This window comes from Sceloporus occidentalis, unplaced genomic scaffold (assembly GCF_023333645.1).
Source record: "Sceloporus occidentalis isolate IW3139 unplaced genomic scaffold, rSceOcc1.0.p SCAF_13, whole genome shotgun sequence".
Taxonomy (NCBI): Eukaryota; Metazoa; Chordata; class Lepidosauria; order Squamata; family Phrynosomatidae; genus Sceloporus; species Sceloporus occidentalis.
In genome coordinates this window covers 78,482-94,839 of record NW_028316993.1, presented here as the reverse complement: position 1 = coordinate 94,839, position 16,358 = coordinate 78,482, and the positions used below count along the sequence as shown (strand labels likewise).

Here is a 16,358-nt window from a genome sequence, read left to right as displayed (position 1 = left end):
CTGTTTTCTAAATGCTTGAGGAAGTAAAAAGTGTTTCGCCTGTGGCCCAAAAAGCACATCATGTACATCTTAGGTTAAAAGCAAAGGGACATTTAAAACACAGTCTACATTGCTTGGTATTCCTTGATGAGCTCCTATCCAAGTAGTAATGAATCATGAGGCTGTTGTCATGTTACAGCATTAATGCATTTTGATAATGCTTTAATTGTCATGGTGCCATCCTATGGAATGTTGGGATTTGTAGTTTGTTGTGGCACCAGAGCTTTCTAACACAGAGGGCTAAATACTGTACCTCATAAAACTACAAACCCCAGAATTAGTTGCATTAATTCTGCAATGTGGCAGCAGCCTCACTCTGTTTAATTTCTAAGATCTTATGGAACCTGATGCCTTTGGGGTATCTGGGCACTTGACATATTAGTACAAAGTGCACTGCCACTCCCTTTTGTTCTGTCATTCATGAGACAATCTGAAAGAATCTTTACACACCTTGCACCAGGTTGTAGGGAACTGGGAAGAAATCAGACTTTCCCCATAGGCCTGTGTAGCACAACCATCCAATGCTCAGCTTGACTGGAAGCATGGCTGCTGTTCTTCAGATTGCTCATCAAAGCCATTTGAAAATCCTCATCCCAATTTGGATGGCTGCCATTGTAATACCTAGGCTTGGTTGCCATCAGACTAAAAGGCTGGACTGCACATACTTCTCAATTAGATCTACTTTGGAAAACTGCTATGTCACTATCATCATTTGGCCTCAGTCCCTGGACTAAGAAGGGAGGTAGAGGAGGGCAGGGCTGAGGGTGGGTTGTTGTTTTATTGCCACCGCCTCCTCCTGCTCCTTATTCTTTCTGAGAAATGTTTGGCTGCTTTCTCGGCAAAGCAGCCCTGGTGTATCAGAGACAGAGATGTTGTAGCAAACAATATACTTTCCAGCCTAGTTTGGATTATAGCACCAAGCAATATCAGGTACCATGAAGACCCTTCTTACCGTCTGCCTGCTTGCAACATTCATAGCCACAGGTGAGTGTCTTGTCATGAGATGAGAGTCTTTGCTGTGTCCTGGGTTGCATGCTTTCCATTGTTTTTGGGAAGGGCATCACATCTATGAACTAGCTCCACAGTGTTTGGGATTGGCCATTGCAGATGTAAATAGGACCTCACCACCTACTACACACATTTTGAAATGGGAATGATCAGGATTGATTCTGCCAGGAAGCAGAGTGAAGTAGCTTGCCTCTGGAAGTACCTTAAAGGGAGGATGAGACAAAGGCTGGAAGTGATCTCTAATGGCACCCTTGTCTAAAATGGGTTTAATTTGAAATGAGTGAGCCCTTTTGTGCTCTGCATCAACCAGGGAAATATTGTTGGCTAGCCTTGGAAGGCAATATAGAGAAATGGTCTGAGCATTGGACTATGCCTCTGGAGACTATGGTTCAAATCTCATTAGACCATGGAAACTCATTAGATGACTTTGGGCCAGTCACACTTTCTCATCCACAGGGGAAGGTAAAGAAAACCTCCCTGTGAACAAATCTTGGCAAGATAAGCTTGATAGGTTTGCCTTTGGTTCACCATACATTGGAAATTACTTGAATGCACACAACATCAACAATGCACTGGAATTTTATTGTTGATAAAGCCTTGGCATAGCTTTGATGGTTGGTGAGCATGAGATAATAGACAGTTTCCATGTATTTGGGTGGAAATGGGAAGAAATCACTTTACTTTTGGTGAAGTTTGGTGGCAATATATCGTTTGAGCCCTAGCAGGCATCTCCCACCTCCAAATGGGAAAGGGAGAATGTATTGTTATTGCATACATTCCCTGACGTCATGTGCTCACTGAAAGAGTCTGACTTTAAAGTTATAGACTGGATGTGAGTCTTGCCTGCTGCTTTTTCTGCAGTTTTCCTAACCCCTTTTCAAGGGATCGCTTTCAGTGGCTACTCCTTGCGCCAGTTAATAGGCTACTGCATGTTTTCTCTTGCTCAGCTCTTAGTGTTGAGCTCTTAGTGTTCTCTGGACAGTTTTTCCCTATCTGTCTAGTTTTGGCTGATGAAGCCAACAGTGAGACAGTGAGTCCACCTCCTCACCTTCATCTCTTTTCTTGGCTTATAGGATCATCTCTGCAATGTCCAGTTTGTGAAACTGGTGGCCGGAACTGTGAGGGGACTATGCAGGCATGCCCCAAAGACCATGACACCTGTGCCTTGATACTCTCAGAGAGATCGATGGGTAAGAGAAAAAGATCTAACATCAGGAGTGGCATTCAGTGACTGTGGTGAACTCAGTATCTACCCCAGCTTTTTCTTTCAGGATGTGAGCCCATTTGATCATACATAACAGCTTCTCTATGGGGTAGGAATTGGGTTTCCAGGTGAAATAAGATAAGGCGTCTATCTTTTTAATGGTTGTGTAAAGAGGGGAATTCAGCCTGTGAAGCCTGCAGACAAGCACCTCCTGCCACACCTCTCTCTTCTATATAACCATTAAAGATATAGGAGATCAATGTTTTCAATAGGGAATAAGTTGTGCCCCAAATGTGCCAGATAGCCAAATAGTGAACTTGATGTAAAGCAGTTCTGCATGAGAGAAAAAGATTGCAGCTGAACTGTTGAACAAATACATAAAATTCAGACACTAGCTTCTCTACTTCAAGGGATAACAGACAGAAGATCTGGGGAGAAATCTCCCACTGGGGAAAATTGAGGGAAATTGTGGGTAGGAGGGAAAGGAGACCAAAAAGAATCCAAAAAAATTGAGGCCCTGGGAACTGGATAGATGCCAGGGGCACACTTTTGCTGTTTTACATGAGTAATTGCTGTGACTGCTTTCTTTCCCAGGAGCTGGTGAAACTCTTTGCAGACCCCAGAGAGGTACTATCACTAACTGATGGAGACAAAAATAGTCTAAGGCATGAGACATCTCAGGGCATATGCAGAGTGCTATAATCTTTGGTTAGAATGCTAAACTCTGTGGTTAACAGAGCTGACTGTTGGCTCTCTTGCATTTGGATGCTGAATGTATGCTGGCTTTGATGAGAGCTACTCTAGCATCTTGGGGAGCTCTCATAAAACCTGGAGCAGCTCTTATAAAACTCAGTATGGATTCACTGCCCTGAGGCAACAGAGCCAATGGATGCCTCTGAAGGCCAGGAATAGGTGATGACAAGCCCACCTCTGCTGCTTCAAACATTGTCTTTCCATTTTGATCTCTACAGGTAAACAAAACAACATCAGGAAGAAGTGCATAGAGCTGAACATGTGTGACAAGGGCCTTGCTGTTTTGGATATGGGCAATGGAAAAACCATATTGAGCCAAGTTTCCTGCTGCAAAGGAGAGGATTGCAAAAAAGCTCCTACCCCCTGTATGTTGCCACTATGTTTTCATTTCCTTTCCCCATTGTATTATACTTTATTCAACTCTCTGATGAAAAGAAACTATGGCCTGTTACAGACAGGCCAAAATAAAGCTGCTTCGAGTCACTTTGGAGGTATGGTATTTCAATGATACATGAGTCCTAAGAGTCTGGAAGCTGCACCAAAGCTGCACTCCAGTCCTTAGGACTGGAGCGTGGCTTTGGTGCGGCTTTTGGACTCTTAGGACGCATGCATCATTGAAATACCATACCTCCAAAGTGACTCGAAGCAGCTTTATTTTGGCCTGTCTGTAACAGGCCAATATGTCTTTCATCCATCAAATGCCTCAATTTTAATCCAACTTGGCTGGCATTGATGCATCCTCTGATTACCTAAACAACAGTGAAGTAATACCAGTCGACAAAGAACTCCAGTTGATCTTTGTGGGAATTTTAAGGTCTATTGACCCCAGTCTCCTAAGAGATTACAGAACTTGAATGTAACATATTGCAAATAATAATGAGGCCACTCAAGCTGCCCAAATCCACATTTCTTCAGTTGTAGCCCTACAAATTGTGTCATTTCCAAGACAGTATCAAGTGAGGAGAGGCACAGATAAGCATCCATCTATTTTCCTATGGCTGGATCGACACTGAAACGCATCAGCAAGGATCTTTAGTGGTCCTCTGGAGGTCCTTGCAAATGATAACAGAAATTAAACCTCCATTAAAAGACCCTCCTGAAACATCCAGTTAGAAACTAAAGTCTCTTTAAAAGGAAAAGATCTTTGCTCACTTGCAGAATGACATTCCCAAACCCCCAAAGCCCACTCATGAGAATTTCTCCCAAATGCTCTTCTGTTTTTAACATTAATTTTAAAAAGATAAAAAGATCATAGAAAAAATGTGGATGGGGGGCACAGTAATATTTCTCTTTAATGATGTCTGCCACACTGATCTCTCACCCCAGATGTTAACTGCTTTCTTTTTCCTGCAGTGCCAGCCAGAAATTCTACAGCATCTCAAGAGAAAAAGCAATGCCCAGCATGTTATTCTGAGATGAATGGGTGTGAGGAAAAGATGATTGAATGCTCTAGAGCTGATGAAGTCATGTGTGCTGAGTCTTATTATCAGACTTTAAATTCAGGTAATTGCCAAGACAACCATGACAGGTTTGCCTGAGCATAGCCATAAGTCAGAAATGACAGTTTACACAGTTACAAAGGGGTTCTGTAGCACCTTTGAGATTAACTGAGCAAACGAAGTTGTAGCATAACATTCCATAGACTTAGATCAGATGCTTAGAGCGCAGATCAGATATCTATAAGCCACCAACACTTGTTTCAGGCCAGTGCTGAGGACACAATGTCCCATTTGTCTGAGCTCAAAGATCACTGACCATGGTCCCGAACTTCAACTGCTGTCCCTGTCTGGGATGCTGATCTGACTCATTATCAAGTTGCCTCTGGGACCTTAGCTCTCCTCTTCTCCATCTCACTGTGGTCATTGCAACCTTTGAGTAACTGTGGCCATGATAGACGAGAACTACTCAAAAGGAAAATGGTTTCAACAAAAGGAGGCAGAGGGTCCTTCTATGGCCTTCCCAAGGAGCCAGCCAGCCAGTAGAGAGCTGAGCCTTGTCATGTTTTCCTACTTGACTAGCCATATCCATTGTTTCTGTAGACACCATTGCTCCAACCTAGCTTCCTTATGCAGGGTCAGGGTACTTTTTTCTTGGCCACATATAAAGTCAATTATTCCACAGGGAAACAGGCTGCATTTGCAGTGCAGAATTAATGTATTTTGATGCTGCTTTAAGTGCCATAGCTCAGTGCTTCAAAATTCTGTTATTTGTAGTTTTGTAAGATATTTAGCTTTCTTTGTCAGAGAGCTTTGGTGCCACAACAAACTACCAATCCCAGGGTTCCATAAGATGGAGTTGAAGTGGTGCCAAACTGCATTTATTCAGCAGTTTATCAGCAGCTGTAGAGAACAATTGCAGGACACCAGAAATCCCCTGAAGCCAATTGATTTCTTCTGTGCTTCTCTTTGCAGAAAGAAAAAACGTGACAACAACCATGAAGGGATGCGCCAACCAGGCTTTTTGTGACAACATGAAGCTTTTCCCCCTGGGTGTTTTACTTCCCCAAAGCAAGTGTGTGCCTGCTTCTAGGTCAGCCAGAACCATTCCAGGATTGTTGGGACTCTTTATCTCAATCTGGTCTGGATTTCTGTTTGTGGCAGCCTTCCATTGATATCTCCTCAGCACTGAGGTGCAAGGATTCAGCATGATCACTTCTTCCTTGCTGATGGGTCCTAGGCCTTATATATACCATAGGCTTAACAAGGAATGTAACATTTTAATGGTCCACAGTAAAAGGGTTGTTTTTTTAAATGCCCCAGCCTAAGATCCAGCAATGGTAGCACTCAAGACTGGGACTAAAGGGTGAAGAAAAGAGATAGATGCCACTGGTTGGTGGTGAATGAAGGGAATTCATTGGGAGAGCACCATACTGATGCTGCAACACTACATCTGTGGATAGGTCAGCAGTGCCTAGTGTATCCAGTCCGAGCCACATTATGCTATCCTTTTTCAACCTATTTGAGCCTATGATACTGTACCTGGATCAGGCTGCCAGTCTACATAGCCCAGTATCACCATTTGGGGCAGCTTTAAAAGGGGAATTAGATAAATTCATGAAGTTTAGGGGCATGAAAGACTATAAGTCAGAATGGCTTTATATCATTGCCTGCATCAGAGGCAGCATGCCTTTAAGGTCAGTTACTGGGGAATGTGAGATTGAGGGTGCTGTTACACTCATATCCTTTCTGCAGACTGCTGCCACACTGTAGAATTAATGCAGTTTGACACCACTTTGTCATGCTATGGAATCCTGGAATTTATCATTTGTCGCGAGACCAGAGCCGTCTGACGGAGAAGACTAAATCTTTCACAAAACTACAAATCTCAGGAGTCCATAGCACTGAGCCGTGGAAGTTAAAGTGGTGTCAAACTACATTAATTCTGGAGTGCGGATGCAGTCTCAGAGACATCTGGCTGTGCTCATTTCAGCAGCACATATTCCGGGGCATCTGGTAGTCCCCATGTGAATGGAATGCTGGACTAGATAGGCCTTCAGTCTGACCAACATGGGCCTTCTTATGTTCTTAAATATTATCCACCTATACATATCCATGGCTCAATCTCCATGAGGTACCAGGCAAGGTCTTCCACTGCCTTGTTTCGGATACTTAACTAGAGGCTGGACATTGTATTTGACGTATGTGAAGCATGTGTTGTACCACTGTCCCATAGTATTGTATGCTGAGGCTGGTCCTTCTGTTTCTCTGAAGATCGTATACACTTCCTATGTACGCTTCTTTCTTAAACAGTGCGCTTCTTTATGTGCACTTCTTTCTTAAGCATTCTGTTCCCACTCAACAATGATCAAACTTCATTCTCTACTACAACCATTCAGGACAGCAGTCTCTGTTCAAATCAGATTCATAGGTTCCTGCAAAATTTGGGGGAGTTTGTCGCTGGTAGGAATTCAGCAGAGCTTTGGAAATGAGGGGGAACTGTGACGCAAAGGATTGGGTTGCACCAGATGTAAATCTACAACAAACCTTGCCTGGCAAAATGTAGTGCTCTATTATAGTTTTTAGAAGAACAATTGGCAACCCATGAACAATTCTGATGGTGCTTAAGGTAGACACCAGTGTTTGGAATGCTGTTTATTTTGCTGAAATTTATCATTTTTCCTTTTAGTGTTAATATTTTGACATTATTAGGGGGGGAAACTTGATTTCTCAAAGAAATTGTGCAAGTATGGCAAACCTCCTCTGAACAAACCTTGCCAAGAAAACCCTACCATATCTTTGCCATAGGGTCTCCATAACTCAGAAATAACAACAACGCCATGAGATCAATGATGTGGGTTTTTCTTTATCTATGTACCACTGTGAAGTTTTATCTATTTGATGTTATCATCTCAGTTGGTATAGAGAGGCACAACTGTTTGGGTATGATAAAAATATATATGCTCTTGTATTTAATTTGAATTTATGTAGTGTTTGTCCCTTTTTGACTTCAAATGCATGCACTGCAAATATGTTTCACATGTAGGATAAGACCAACTGCCTCATTTTCTATCTATCATCCTGTATACTAGACAACTTCTTTCTTCACTGTCCTGCAGAAACCGTAAACCTTTTTCACTTCACTTCATGAACAGTAAAGCCATTATGTATACAGTCTTGTACACGAATGCACAAGGATTTCACCCCAAGATTAATAACTAAGACCTGGGTCTGGATGGATGAATTTGTCACCTAGAGTTCCTTCCCTTCTGGATCCTGTTTTATTTTTTAATGTGTTCTTTCCATTGAAATTATGAATATAAATAAATAAAATGCATGAAGAAATTTGTGAATGTTGGGACTTTTTTATTAGAGAATACACACACACACACACACACAGAGTTTAATACAGAAACAATAAAGTATACATATCAGATCCAAACAATGCAATTGCAAATAAAATAATATGATGATACAGTTGGCCCTCTACATTTGTGGCTTTGACTTTTGCAGATTTGATTATCTGTGGTTTTGTTTCATATGTTCTCTCTAGGAATTTCTAGGTCCCCTAGTGCAACCCTGCCAAGGCTTGACCATAGAATTGTGCTGGGGAACCTAATAGATCTTAGAGAAATCACTTCTCTAGGCATTTGTAGGTCCTCCAGCATGATTCTATGATCAACTTCTGGCAGATGTTGACCATAGGCATGCTCTGGAGATTCCTAGAGAGGTGTTCTCTCAGGTACAAAGAATAGTTTTGTTTTTGTTTTTAATTTGTGATTTTTCCACATTCACTGGGGTCCTTCACCCTAACTTCAGTTAATGTGGAGGGACCACTGTATATAAGTAATATATATAATGCCTACATTATCTAACATCCTTCATGGTTGATTTCCTGTTCTCAAAGGAGAGTGTGATGTCCCCAAGAATTACCTTCTTCTGGCCTTAATCCTTGGTGACTACACTTGGTCTCAACTGGCTACCTGCCTCAGGGACAGTTTGATTTAAGGAAATTGTGTCCATTGAAGTTGGGATAGCTTGTTGAAGAAATATGCCTTTAACCAACTGAGAAAATATTTTGAGTGAAAGGTGACACACATTCTATGCGATGTCACCAATAGTCATAGAATGATTAATCAGAGTACATGGCATGATTTATTATTATTATTATTATTATTATTATTATGCAAACTTACTGCAAAGGTTGCATCATGCTGTGTGTGTCAACCAGTAAAAATATTTGGGCAAGGCCAACTCCTGGCACAGTCTGGGTAAAAAGCACCAATGCACACAGCAGTTAATAAAAATAACCCTCCATCACATCTTTGTATATTTGTATACAAATATACAGCTTTGTGTGTTGTATACAACCCCACATCACAGTATTGGCAGCGCACTGATCACTTTTCACACTTAAAAGAAACAATCACAAACAGCCCATTCATCCAAAGTTCTTGGATGCTTTTAGCTTCAATTATAATATATATACAATATAATACAGCGTGCGCACGCACACGCACACACACACACACACACACACACACCCCTCTGAGTTATAAACATCTCCACAGGTCCAGATTTTGGCCTGGACAAACTGGCACTTAGTGCCAATCTGGTCCCGAACCTGGGCTACAGTAGGGCAGAGTGTTCATATGGGGCACGCCACGATGATGTCCGCATTGTGCAGTGCCCAAACAACGTGGCACATAAGGGTTGTCATAACATTGTGCCATGTGCCAGTATGGCCAGTGGTAAGGGATTCTGGGAGCTGCAGTTTGAATATTGGGAAGGCTAGAGGTCCTCTAGATCTATTATATGGCAGTTATGGAGCCTGTTTTGCGGTGCAAAAAGAGGCCCCTTTTATTCCAATGTTCCAGAGGTTAGAAACTTTAGAGGGGTAGAACTCCTGGAGGACTCTGGCTTGTAAATTGTAGTTCCCCAATGGTAATTTTTCCTAAGCTCTGCTCTAGTCCCAGAATGACTAAGCTTGGATCTAGCCCACAATAGATCTGAAAAACGTAGGGACATAGTGTTCTCTTGAAAACAGAATGGGAAGACACAGTTGATAATGGATGAATGGCTTTCTGCCAAGATGTGCATAACAGAAATCATTAACTGTTCTTCAGCTACAGAGTCCAAAAAGACAAGTGCTCATGAATAAATAACTAAATAAATTCAGATTTTAGTTTCAAACAATGGCACATGTGATATCATGTGCATCCATCAATGCAAAATGTTTTCAGCATGGGCTGCTGAGAGCTCTTTAGAATTTCCCATACGTTTGAACATTTCCATGTTCTTGCATTCACTGCATAGCCAAAATATAGCAGCTTCCAGAATGGCACATTGCATAATATACAGAGCAGGAGTTGGTTGTTCTTAGCACATGCATTCCCCCCACCCTTGGATGCTTTCTTCAAGAGACATCCATACTTGTAACAATTCATCTTCTGGGATTCCCTTGATTTGATTATCATCGAAAGAGAAGCATGGCCTTCTTTGGAAAGCGGCTAGGATACCGCCTTCGCTTAGCCGAAATCTCTTCGATGGAAGGAGGGTGGGCATTACAAGGAGTGAGGAACTGGCTTGAAAGTCTCCTCCCTCTTTCCGATAAATGTTTTGTTTTCTGTCCTCTTTGGAACATCACCAGCTTGATCAGAGACAACGGCTCTGCTGCATTCCAGATTTAAAATCAGCCTTGGGTATCATCTCGAGTTATGCAAGATCTTTTTGCTCTCTGCCTCTTTGGGACCACGGTAGCTTTGGGTAAGTACTTTCAGCATCTTGAGACCCTTGAGATCCCTCAGCACTGTTTATGTCAATTAGCTTCTTACAGAATTCTCATCTCGGATTGCATCCCTCAGTGTTTTCATTCAATAGGATTTGCACCAAACTGTTACAGCATGGATTGATTCAGTTCAGGCTTCCTATCTTCATGATTTGCTCCTCCCTGGACATTCTACTTTGGGTTTGGGCACTTTTGGCCTACTTTTCCCTTACAGTTCATCAGCTCTGCCCAGTATGGCCAGTGGTAAGGGATTCTGGGAGCTACAGTTCAAATATTGAGAAGGCTAGAGGTCCTCTAGATCTATTTTATGTCATTTCTCATACCCATTCCTTGTTTTGCACTCTCCTTGTCTTAATAGCCATCTGCCGTTACTAAGCATGATCTCTCCTCTGTGGTTTGTTTGGGTTTAATTGTTGTGCCTCATGAGCAGCATTGCCATATTCCAATTCCCCAAACCAAGGTAAGTGTAACTGTACAAATGTGTATAATAAGAAGATTTTCATATTATGAAAAATTTGCACATGAAATATTGCATTTTGGCATGTTAAACACCATAGAGACAATAAGCATTGAACTGAGAAAGCCAATGTAGTGTAACAGGGTGCTAGGCATCAGATAAGCAGACCAAAGTTCGAATCCCTGTTTAGTCAGAAAGTTATAGCCGAACTCCCAAGCTGCAAGGGCGATACATGGTCCTCTGTGGGCCAAAGAAAATGGCAGGCTCCTCCACTATATTCTCTTCCAATTAAATGTTTTGTTTTATTCATTCATTCATTCATTTTAACTTAGATTTCTCCCTGCACTCTTTACGAATGCAAGAAACAATTCTGCTATATTTTAAAACTTCTTCTCCAAGCTATTTTAGATCCAGGGAATGAGTTAAAAGCTGCTTCTGCAGATCTAAAACAACCATGCTCTGGGGTAAAAGTGGGAAAAAAGCATGTCGGGACATTTTTGAATATATATATATATAGTCTAAGGGAAATAAAGAGGAGAATGCATCTGCCTTTCATTTCTGTTTCCTGATTACAGGGTTAGCTTTGCAATGTGAGATATGTGGCATCGGAGGAACATGCAATGGAGTTATGAGGACCTGTAGTTCTAAGCATGACAAATGTAGCATCACTCTCTTGAGGAAGAGTACAGGAAGTAAGTAAGGATGGGTGGCAATTTTACTTGGTCTGGGGTTTGCAAAACTGCTGTCTGACTTGTACACATTTATTCTGCCACTCAATTTCCTTAAACCTTCTTTCAACTCAGAATAAATGAGTTTTGTTTGTCTGGGTTTTTTGTTGTTACAAAGCCAGGAAGAAAATCTAGTTCCCAAAAACTTGAGCAAAAGCAATTTCTTCTCCATCCATGCAATGGCACCCAGACAACATCCAAGCACTCTTTGTGGCCAGTCAGTGCCCAGGAGATGGATCGTTGTCCAGGAACCATCCAGTAAACAGTGCACAGCTTGGGCAAGATTTTGCACAGGGAGGCACTGGCTAGCTACTTCCTATATTATACTTCCCAAAGTATTTTATTGGGGTTACAACAGCATAGATCATCAGTAGGAATCTGGGTAAGGGTTCCTTATCCCAAGTCAGGTCAACTTTATTGTGCATTGCCTTTAATCGTCTCAGCCATTCCATGTCCTTTTTGACTATTGGATGACTATTGACTTTGACTATAGACTTTTCTTCTTTTCTATAGCAGAAAATGTCCAGGGCTTTATGAAGAATTGTATCAACTCGACTCTTTGCAATGTTGGCCTCAGTGTTATCAATATGGGCACTGCAGGACTGATACTCTCCAACCATATCTGCTGTGAAGAAAATGAGTGCAAGAAGACCACTCCCACTAGTAGGTTACTCCTGTATTACTCTTTCCTTTGGTCATCCTATTTCTGAATTTAGCCCAAGCTTGCCTGGTTTTAATGGCTTTTAGTAGCTGGTTAATAAATTTGGGAGAGCCAGTGGGATATAGTGGTTTGAGCATTGGACTACAACTCTGGAGATCAGGGTTCGATTCCTGGCTCAGTCATGGAAACCTACTGGGCAACTTTGAGTGTGTCACACATTCTCACCCCTGGAAAGCCCCAAATTTGGTTCATCTGAGGGTTGCCATAAATTGGACACAACCTGAAAGCATACAACTTCAGTAGTGAATTGGGACAACATAATCTTTTGATAAACTTGGGTGGGTTGGTTCTGGATGGGGAAGAGGATCCTGGTGCCATCCCAATGGCTTTGTGGACTGCATATGGATCATAGTCTGGATGTTGCCCAACAGTGAGGATGTAAAAACCAGTCACAAATTCTTCTTTCCAATGGGAAAGAGTATCTTGACACACTGAGGGCTTGGGTACACTGGTCAGAATACCCTGGCCTATTCTGAAGGTGTTCTGGCCCCAGAGCTGCCACAGATTCCCCTATTACTTCCATGCTCCATAGCAATGTCAGTCAGTTGCCTGCACATGTCTGCACACTTAATTAATCAATTAAGTCAACAGCAGCATTGTTCTCTCATCCAAAACATGGTTCTTTATTCTTCTCACAGTGCCGTGGAGAAATGTCACACACAATGGAAAGGTATGCCCAGCCTGCTTTGCTTTGGAGAAAAGCTGCAATGAAAACCATGTCTATTGTGTTGGAGATGAGATCTATTGCCTTGAAGGAACTGTGGCTGGGATTTCACAAACCGGTATCTAATTTCATGTGTGCATCTAAGTGATAATAGCTCCCCAAATAACATCCTAACATCACCCATAAACATATGTAATCGTAACACCCATACATTTATGTAATTGTCCCTATTCCACCCATGATCTGTCTCTCCCTTCTGCATCTGCCCATGATCTGATACTAGTTTATACATCTGCAACTAGCCCAGGCTACTATTTTTGAAATTAGCCTTTTGCATCTCTGACTGAAAAGAAGAAAATGGAAGTAGGAAAAAATTGTCTACTAGGAAAGGCATCCAGTGTTTTTATCTCTCACTTCTCTCTGCAGCTCTACAAGAGGATCTGTAAATATTAGAAAGAATATTGTTTCTTTTTTAAAAAGCAGAAAATCAGAAAATATGGGCTCCCAAATCCACTGGGCTCCTTTCCCCCTTTTTTGCCCCCCCAAATTCCTGCAGGTGTATGCAGTGCATACATTTTCAGTGCATTCTGACCCGCCCTAGACATTTTTGATCATCCCTCGGCCATTTTAAACCCAGAAGATGCCTTTTTTAGAAAGAGAACATAAACTGGAAGTGGTTTCGGCTCTGCTTACTCCCTGTTGTTAAAACGACTATCTCCTGGACCTAAAATGGCTTAGATGAACCCCAGGACTTCCACAGTTGCCTATCTCTGATTTAAAATCCACAAGCATTCTCTCTTTCTTGCCCATCTATGTTATCAGCCCTATCTATCTACAACCCCTCTTTCAAAGTCAAGATTCAATTAAACACTGGGGTTCTATTTCTTTTTTTGCCCCATTCAATGAATCTGGTTCCTTGCTAGGAACCCGGTCACTAACTCTCTGCATGAGTCATAAAAATTGGGTGGGTGAGCAACCAAAGAAGTGCAATTATCTTGATGTTGACAAAGATTTCATCTTGTTTTCTCTCCAGGTGGAGGAACCGTAGGCCTAAATGTCATACTCAAAGGCTGTGCGACTGAGAGTGCTTGTAGAGAAATCCATGCCGATTCTATCCTCCTTCCATGGGCCACAAAAGAATCACAGTACAACTGTGCGATTGCCCCTGAGAAACTTGACATCCTTCAGCCAAGCAGGTTCAACCATGAGGCAGCTAGGAAACCTCAAGAGAGTCCAGACAATTCTGTGGCAGGTGCCACAATTTCAGACTTTTTTGGAATCTTCCTCCCGATCATGGCTTTGAAATTGTTTCTATAATCCCTGTCTAGCCCAGAAATTCCTGAATCTTTCATGATGAATTTTTCCTAGATTTTGCAGAAGTAGTTCTTGGCAGAAATGTTTATCCTGGGAGCCGTCTTCCTAGCTCCTGTGCTAAACAGGTAAAACGGAGCATGACTTATTCCTCCTTATTCATCGCTGTTGCATGGAAAGTAATTTGTGTAGAATTCCCTCCATGCATAAAAACCTTCAACACGTTGCAGAAAGCTGATTTTTCTCTCTTTCTAGTATTCAGGACTCCACCGCGTATGGGGAAAAGAGTGTGCGCTCAAACCCCATAGAAAATAATTAGGCGATGTGCAGGGCACATGGCCCATGTACGCACCTCATTACTTCTAATGGGGCTTGCCTTCCACTTAAGCTCAAAGCCGTGGAAGGCAAGCCCACCTATGAGGAGGGCTGGCTGTGTAGTGATACAATGCAACAGAGAACTCTGACTGCTCAAAGTAGTCATGACATTTCTTTCCTTCCTTCCCTCGCTTTTAAAATTGCTATTCTACTACAGACAACTGTGGTCCTCTAGACTACAGTAGCCATCAGCCCAGCCGACATAGGCTGCAGTGAAGGACTGTGAGCATTCCAATTCAAAGCATCTAGAGGGGGTTACATCTCCATCCCTGAACTATGGTCCCTGTCTGAAGCATTATATATGGAAAGGCTAGGCATCGTTGTTTTGGGATGATGGAAAAATATTCAAGTGTGTGTGTGTGTGTGTGTGTGTATAGATATATAGAACAACAATAGCAGCAGCAACAACAGATGGAAGGAGAAGACAGACTAACCACTAGACCAGCTGAATATTCAGAAGGCACAGACAGACATTTATTTATGGTTCCAGGCTTCCAGCATCCTGGGATGCAAAGAGAGCATCTAGCATCGTTTTCACAACAGTTTTATAGACAAGTACAAACAGGAAAACCCAGACTCCCATTTCTCCTTCCCTCCCAGTGACATTTCACAATCTTTATTCTATGGCGTTAGTGAGCATGTTTCTATTCTTGGAATCATATTTTGTAACTTCTGAAATTGTTCTAATTCATCATGATCTTATTTATGAAACAGGAAAACCTCTAACAGTTATGTCCAAGGTGTTTAGCCAGATAGAGAAGCAGTGCATTCCCAAACAAAATCTTATGCAAGAACTGCAAAATCTGAAACTAGTCTTTGCAATAACTGAACTTTAACTTTCTTTGAGACCTCAAATCATCATCTAGTCTTACCCCCAAAATCATAGTCATAGACAGACCTAGTCAGTTAAGAAACAGCAGTTCTAATATTTAGTTAAACACAGGGGTCCCTTACAAATTTTTACATGTGTCCAGAAACCTTTAGAAGAATCCTAGGCTGATGGCAATCTTTATAGCTTGGGACTTTGTGCAAAATTTGCATGTGGTAATTTTGCATGTAAAACAGCATTTTCTGTGCAGGGAACAGTTTTTCCCCCTATGGCTAAAATAATACTTCTATGCAGAAATTGTATTAGCTTTGCAGAAAAGCTGTTTTCTGTTCAGAAAATGTAGTAAGTTGGGACAAAATGTGCATGTGGATGATTTGCACCGAAGATGGCATTTTCTGTGCAGGAATTGTTTTTCCTCACAGAAAGAATAATAAGTATATGCAGAAATATTATTTCCTGTGCAGAAAAAGATCTTTCCTGAGCAGAAAAAAATGTGTTTTGGGTGCAAAACGGACACATGCAAATTTTGCACAAAATTGCAAATAGACTTTGAAAACAGCTAAAGACCTTGTAGGAGTTTACAAGATGGAGCTACAGCACTTAAAGTGGTGCCAAACCACATTATTTCTACAGTGTAGATGCAACCTGAGAAATTGATAAGAGTTTTATGCCTGCATGGGCATCTTTACAACTCCCAAAGGTATAAACATATAAGACCTATGCCACTTTATAAGCTTACAAGTTTCATTTGGCGTCAACCTTCATGGAGTATAACCCATAAAAACTTATCTCCCTTGCATCTGATGTATGGAGCTGCAGTGTTCAAAAGGTATCCCATATAAAACCTATTAGTCTTTAAGGTACCACAACATTATTTGTACCTTCACTTGGAACGTGTGTCTTTTTAAAGTGTTGGCAAACAATATTTTTCTTCTTCATAATGCAGAGTAGGGTGAGGAATGGTTAAGTTGCAATGCATTGATTTTGATTAGAAAGTACAAAAACCCTGCCTTATAACCTGCTATGTTTCAGATGGTGGAATGAC

At 41.6% G+C, this 16,358-nt stretch overlaps 1 protein-coding gene and 1 long non-coding RNA gene across 2 annotated transcripts; both read left to right on the top strand.

The window, feature by feature from the left end:
- The first annotated feature begins 92 nt into the window (after positions 1–92).
- On the top strand, positions 93–7,773 carry LOC149304445 (phospholipase A2 inhibitor gamma subunit B-like). The gene is made up of 5 exons (XM_089478359.1): positions 93–1,023; positions 2,121–2,237; positions 3,223–3,369; positions 4,358–4,507; positions 5,416–7,773. Exons 1-5 carry the CDS (start codon positions 975–977, stop codon positions 5,613–5,615), a joined length of 663 nt encoding a protein of 220 aa, XP_089334485.1. The 5' UTR covers positions 93–974; the 3' UTR covers positions 5,616–7,773.
- A 3,493-nt stretch (positions 7,774–11,266) lies between these two features.
- Positions 11,267–16,358, top strand: LOC149304444 (uncharacterized). The gene is made up of 4 exons (XR_016271869.1): positions 11,267–11,377; positions 11,927–12,076; positions 12,773–12,916; positions 13,832–16,358. It is a non-coding gene; the product is annotated as an uncharacterized LOC149304444 (long non-coding RNA).

What these genes read in the sequence shown, in the direction of transcription:
- LOC149304445 (XM_089478359.1), top strand. Translation starts at nt 975, where the DNA reads ATGAAGACCCTTCTTACCGTCTGCCTGCTTGCAACATTCATAGCCACA. An exon ending in ACTCTCAGAGAGATCGATGG is followed by an intron (nt 2,238 to 3,222) that starts GTAAGAGAAAAA and finishes TGATCTCTACAG; the next exon opens with GTAAACAAAACAACATCAGG. An exon ending in TTATCAGACTTTAAATTCAG is followed by an intron (nt 4,508 to 5,415) that starts GTAATTGCCAAG and finishes TTCTCTTTGCAG; the next exon opens with AAAGAAAAAACGTGACAACA.